The sequence below is a fragment of the Coregonus clupeaformis genome, unplaced genomic scaffold (assembly GCF_020615455.1).
Source record: "Coregonus clupeaformis isolate EN_2021a unplaced genomic scaffold, ASM2061545v1 scaf0001, whole genome shotgun sequence".
Taxonomy (NCBI): Eukaryota; Metazoa; Chordata; class Actinopteri; order Salmoniformes; family Salmonidae; genus Coregonus; species Coregonus clupeaformis.
Genome location: NW_025533456.1, coordinates 1327501 through 1334509, shown reverse-complemented (window position 1 = coordinate 1334509; position 7009 = coordinate 1327501). Strand labels below are relative to the sequence as shown.

The 7009-nt window shown below is 48.4% G+C and overlaps 1 protein-coding gene across 1 annotated transcript in view; it reads left to right on the top strand.

Annotated features, from left to right (window-relative positions):
• The window catches only part of si:dkey-183c6.9 (E3 ubiquitin-protein ligase TRIM7), a 13481-nt gene continuing 6472 nt past the window's right edge, over positions 1-7009 (top strand). The window contains exon 1 of the mRNA XM_045212201.1: positions 1-2179. Within this exon, the coding sequence (XP_045068136.1) occupies positions 715-2179 (1465 nt within the window). The 5' untranslated portion in view covers positions 1-714. The remainder of the gene's footprint in view (positions 2180-7009) is intronic.

Here is a 7009-nt window from a genome sequence, read left to right as displayed (position 1 = left end):
AGGAAAAATAACAGATTTGAATCGGATATGCAAAACATCTGTATTTGAGTCACTTCAAACTGTGTCTGACTTTAGGTGGCCTCAGATGCACCTCCCCTTTTGACTTCAGTAGTTGTGTGTAACCGTCTGCATTAGTTTAACTCTCGAACACACCCATTTCCTGTCATCTACTTAGCAAGGCATATTTTTGGGCGACGCGACTAAATTCACATAGAAATGTTTAGTATAGATCTATCATACTCATTGAAAGTAAGTCTAAGAAGCAGTAGATCCATTCTATGTGCCCTATTTCTAAATTGTCCGTTAAATGTTGTTTTTTTCATCTTTTTACTTTCGGTTTTGTACAACGTCATCTGACAGCTGAAAATACAATGTTTTATTGAAAGGATATTTCACAGTGCTTTAGATTGTACAACGATTCACTTGTTTTGTTACATAAACTTAAATTAGGCGAACCATTATAATTTTAGCAACCAGAAACTTTTGGTGGACTGACGCATATATTGCACGAGGTGGCCTCAAACCCAAATCAGACAAGAGACAGAACGAACAAAAGCAAACGGACCGAAAGGTAAAAAGTTTACATTAGAAGCATTATATGGGCTACGAGGCTAGAGCTATTTTAGCAGGCGAAGGTCAAGGACAACGCAAAGCACCCGATTCCCACCACCATTTATTGGGGCAGCTTCAACTGAACCAGGGCTCACAGAAGACATGTCTGAGGGGTGCCAGTCTCTGCCGCTGCCTGAGATCCAGGCCGTTGTTTGTGACATGTGTGTGGATGACAAAAAGCCAGCGTTGAAGACCTGCATGAAATGTGAGATGTCCATGTGTGCCCAGCACTTGGAGCCGCACCTGACAGTGCCATTGCTGCTGCAGACACATACCCTGACTGAACCCATAGCACCAGGGGCTGGGGGAATTGGGGCAGCCACCAAATGCCCCCACCATGGTAAGATTCTTGAGTACTACTGCTTGGACGACCTAACTAGTGCATGCATGTCCTGCGCCATCGATGACCAGCATCGCGTCCACAATATGAAGACCCTGCCTAAGGCACACAAAGAGCTGGGAGAGAAGCTGAAGGAGGAGCAGAAGGCTTTGGCCCAGAGAGAGAGCCAGAGCCTGGAGCTAGTCAGGTGGGATAAGGAGCAGAGGGAGAGGTTGGCTAGCTCCAGTGTCCGGCTCATTGAGGGAGTGTCCGCCCTGCGCGACATCACCCTGACCAGCGTCCAGAGTTCCGTCTCAGCTCGCGTAAAGTACATCAAGACCTCCAAGAGGACCATGCAGGCTGCCCTGTCTGATGGGGACTCCTTTCACTTCCTCCAGGGTTATGAAGGGGTGCACCAGGCTGTGGAGAAGGCCCGAGCTGTGGATCTGAGGAAGGGGCTGGAGCCTGGGGCCGACCGGAACAAGCTGGTCCAGGAGCTACAACAGAGCGGAGGAAAGCTTGTGGAGCAGACGACACAGCTGTGGAGTTCTCTTCTGGCTCTGGTCGACCCCGAGAACTACCAGGAAATACAGGGTTCCCCAGGGTTACCTCCCACCACCACATTGACCTTTGACCCCACAAGCTTGGGAAGGGGCATGTCTCTTTCCCAGGACCACAGGAAAGTGTTCTACACCCCGCTTGCCAAACTCACCACCCATACTCTTCTGTGCCAGGATAGCGGCTCTGATGCCAACCCTAGGTGGGTGGTCAAACTATCTGAGGACTGTGATTGGACCGTTGGCTTACGTGTCAACGTTTCATCTGCTGAGACAGTCAAGGCTTTTGGCTACGTTTCATCTGCTGGGAATGTCAAGGTTTTTGCACTGCGCTGGCAGAAGGACCAACTGAGTTCACTGGCAGACTTAAATTCTCAGTGTATCTATCTTCCTGGGAACACTGCAGCTCAACCTGAAGCAATACCCCGTCCCATAGAATTAGAAGTGTTCTGGGACAAAACCTCTAACCCACCATCCCTGTCCTTCTACAGCAGGGGCAGATATCACCAGAGGATGGCACTGCACAGAATGGAGATCCGGCATGATCAGGCTGACCTAACTCCCTTTGTCACCCTGGAAACAGGAAGTAGCCCAGCCAGAGCCAGACAGGAGGAAGAGTACAGTCAGTTCAGTTTAGGATTTTCAGGAACCAGAAAATATGGAGTGAACAGTCAGCCAGAGCAGCAGTGGGGTTGCCCATGTGGAGCGGTCCATAATCATCCCAAAACCCAGCAGCAGTCTTTCTACGTCCAGCATGTGTCTCACCAGGGTTCCATGTGCACATGTGGGAGGGTTATCGGTACGCCGTATATGGGGGTGTTCTGTGAGCTGGTATAATGTCTACACTCTTAGAAAAAAAAGTTGCTATTTAGAACCTTAAAGGGTTCTTTGTCTGTCCCCATAGGATAACCCTTTGAAGAACCCTTTTTGGTTGTAGGTAGAACCCTTTTGGGTTCCATGTAGAAGTTTGGATCCTGGGTAGTGTTAAAAAATAATTGTGAGCAAGTCTTTCTTGTTTTTTCCCTGTGAGGGGCTCAGATCACAGACAGGTGTGTGTACATAAAGACATTCAAAAAATACATAAACAAAGAATCGAAAGACAGTAGAACATAAGAACAAGGATACAAGCCAAAACACCAAACTAGAACAAAATGGTGAATTAGTTCAAATTAATTAATTAAGGAGTCTGTAATTGTCCTGTCTGTTTTCACATTGGGGCATCCCCACATTTATATGCATGTATGTTCCAATGTTGTTGTTTTTGGCCAGTGTGTTGTAGTGTAGGATTCTAATGCGTGTTGGACTGACAGTGGTTTGAGGTGAGTTTACATGCAAGGCAGAACTTTGTCTCCCCCTGCTGCTCAAGTCACCTACCTATCACAATGTTGTCCCACTGTTCCAAAAACATTAACCTTTTCATGCCCCTTAATCACATTTAGCTGACCTCATCATTGTATAATAAATCATGTAAATAGTCAGTTGATTGAATGTTAATGCTGATGTTTCTGTCCAGTTATAAAAAATGGCTAGCTTACAAAATTGTAATACATTGTGATTCATGAAATTACATGAGCTGGTACACAAACAGAGTACAATTGATATATGTACTGTAAATTGTATAAATGTATGGATCTTTAATTGTCATGTTTAGATTCAATGTTAAAAATAAAAATAAACAATTAACTCTAAAGAACAAATCATATGGAATGCTCTTTATTGGTCAGAAGTGACAAGACTGATAAAAAAAAGTGTCTTAAGACCTGCATAACACGTTTGACTAAAGCCAGAGATATAAAATTGAATTATCCTCCAAAACACTGTGAAGTAAAGTAAATATACCGTCATAGTGAAAACTAGTCAGTTACAAGTACATAATAATGCATAGACAGACAACATTCTCGCAAAGTAACTAAATACACAGTTGTGGTGGAAATTCAACACCAGGGACACCTGAAGTCAATATTAAATGAATCACTCTGTATTATCAGTTAACTGGAGAGGTTACAACAAACACGTACAAAGTACAAGTCTGCCAAAAGCTCCGCCAGGGCGGTCCCTTCAGTTCTCTTATATACTGCTACACGAAAAAGCTACATAGGCATGGTTCATAGGGTTGGTTCCTGCAGGTGACTGGCTGTTATCGCGCGGGCTCAGTTTCCCAAGAAGCCTATCTTAACTTCCAGATCATATTCTGGGTGTTCTGCCAATTGGTCTGAGGAGGAGTCACAGTCAACTGCACAAACCAAGATAGAGTGAGAGAAGAGGCATACTCCCTTACACAGTCAAGTACAATAATGTGAAATGCTGATTGCATGGACATTTTATATAGTCTCTAAGCCACTGAGAAAAGTGTGAAATCAACAGTAAGTCAAGGTAACACTCAAAGCTGTCCTGTCTCCCTCACCTCTTTAGCCTACTTTAAGAACATACTTTGAATACATTCTGTATTCCACAAGTTTCCCCTCAACAATTTGACTGACTGAGTTTCTACTGTAGCTGTACAGTACATGCAACAGCTGTTTGTCAGTAGTTTCACTCTGTATCTATTCCATCCTAGCTTTAATATTTGGTCTGCATGAGAAACTAAGTAGCTATGGGAAAAAAATACTGGAATACTATATCATCTAAAACTTTTGCAAATCATTAAAGTGTAATATATATTTATTTAAGTGAGTTTGAGAAGGATTAAGTTGTCACGTTCGTTGATGAACGGGTCAGACCAAGGCGCAGCGTGATATGCATACATGTTTATTTGAACCGAATAAACAACGACAAAAACAACAAACTAACGACACGTGAAGGCCAAGGTACACAAACAACATACCTCACACGGAACAAGATCCCACAACCCACTAGTGCCAATAGGCTGCCTAAGTATGGTCCCCAATCAGAGACAACAGGCTACAGCTGCCTCTGATTGGGAACCACACCGGCCAACATAGATCTACACATAATAGATCAACACATAGAAAATCGGGTGGGCATTCCGCCTTGGAGGCGGATCCGGCTCGGGGCGTGACGACCTCTCACTCTCCGCCTCCCTGTTGCGCCCCTGGTCTGGTCTGGACCTCGGCGCGCTGCTTCCCCCTCTCCTTCCTCCCGCGTGCGCCAGGCCCTGTCTGGACCCTGGTGTGGGAGACCCCGAACCTGGAGACGGGCTGACGTCATGGTCTGGACTGGAGCCGCTGACCGGAGCTGGACTTGGCACCGGTGGAGCGGACTGCTCTGGCTCCGGAGTAGAGCCGCTGACCGGAGCTGGATCAAGCACCGGTGGAGCGGACTGCTCTGGCTTCGGAGTGGAGCCGCTGACCGGAGCTGGACTGGACCCCGGTGGAGCAGACTGCTCTGGCTCCGGAGTGGCGCAGCTGACCGGAGCTGGATCAGGCACCGGTGGAGCGGACTGCTCTGGCTCCGGAGTGGAGCAGCTGACCGGAGCTGGAACAGGCACCGGTGGAGCGGACTGCTCTGGCTCCGGAGTGGAAGAGCTGACCGGAACTGGATCAGGCACCGGTGGAACGGGCACGGGCCATGCCGGACTGGACAAACGCACCACTGGCTTGGTGCGGGGGACAGGAACAGGCCGGACCGGGCTGGCGACGCGCACCACTGGCTTGGTGCGAGGGGCAGGAACAGGCCGGGCTGGCGACGCGCATCACTGGCTTGGTGCGAGGGGCAGGAACAGGCCGTACCGGGCTGGCGATGCACACCACTGGCTTGGTGCAAGGGACAGGAACAGGCCGGACCGGACTGGCGACGCGCACCACTGGCCTGGTGCGGGGAGCAGGAACAGGCCGGGCCGGGCTGGCGACGCGCACCACTGGCTTGGTGCGAGGGACAGGAACAGTCCGGGCCGGGCTGGCGACGCGCACCACTGGCTTGGTGCGAGGGCCAGGAACAGGCCGGACCGGGCTGGCGACGTGCACCACTGGCTTGGTGCGAGCGGCAGGAACAGGCCGGGCTGGCGACGCGCACCACTGGCTTGGTGCGAGGGGCAGGAATAGGCCGGGCCGGGCTGGCGACGCGCACCACTGGCTTGGTGCGAGGGGCAGGAACAGGCCGGGCCGGGCTGGACGACGCGCACCACTGGCTTGGTGCGAGGGCCAGGAACAGGCCGGACCGGGCTGGCGACGCGCACCACTGGCTTAGTGCGGGGAGCAGGAACGGGCCGGACTGGACTGGCGACACGCACCACTTTCTTGGTGCGAGGAGCGAGACTGGGTTCCTTTATTAACCCCCACTCCTTCTGCTGCCTAACCAGCTCCTCTCGCCGTGCCTCTACACTTTCCTTCTCCCTTTTAGCCTCCTGTAGCCTCGTCATCCACCCCGTGTGCCCCCCCAAAAAATATTATTGGGGTTGCCTCTCGGGTCTCCGTCGTCGGCACGGTTGGCGCCGTTTCACCTCTCCTGCCTGGGCATCTACCTTCGCCCATGGCCCTTTCCCCGCAAATATCTCCTCCCATGACCACCATTTGCCCACCTGTGACATGGCTATTCGCTCTTCCTGGGCACGCTGCTTGGTCCTCGTTTGGTGGGATCTTCTGTCACGTTCGTTGATGAACGGGTCAGACCAAGGCGCAGCGTGATATGCATACATGTTTATTTGAACCAAATAAACAACGACAAAAACAACAAACTAACGACACGTGAAGTCCAAGGTACACAAACAACATACCTCACACGGAACAAGATCCCACAACCCACTAGTGCCAATAGGCTGCCTAAGTATGGTCCCCAATCAGAGACAACGGGCTACAGCTGCCTCTGATTGGGAACCACACCGGCCAACATAGATCTACACATAATAGATCGAAACATAGAAAATCCGACATAACAAAGAATATACACACCCTGACTCAACATATACGAGTCCCCTGAGTCAGGGCGTGACATAAGTTAAATAACCAGAAATATCTTAACATTAAAATCTGCAATAATGCTCATAATGAATATTTTCATCTCTTGAATCTATCTAAAATAATACAAACTGATGGTTTCAATTTGGGATAAACTTGACCTGTAATCTTGAGATAGTTAATACTTCATACAGTGAAATACAGTATATTTATTTATTGCATATGGCTTTCAAATAGCATGGCGGTGATGTGCATAGAAGTGTTAGGAAAAGATGGGATTGAGAGGTAGAGAGAGAAAGAGAGAGAGAGTGAGAGAGAGTGCTTCAGTGAAATGCTAGGACTTGGTGGATAATAATGGACTGAGAGAAGAACCCTGTACTCAAGGCCTGCAGAGCTGAATGGGAATGATTTAGCAAGATGACACAAAAGTACGTCCTGAAGTGCCACAACAATCCTCGGTTCACTTATTAACAGAGAAATGTCAATTTCTGGTCATTTACAGAAAGAAAGTCAACATTTTCAAAAATATCAAAACGTAAATAAGACTCTTAGATAAGGGATTGTTTGAAAGTGTCATGTAAAAAAGGTTTTGATTTGTGCAACCAAACACTCATCCTAGGTTTATGTTTCTCAAATGACAAATTCTTACTATCAATGGTTACAGTATT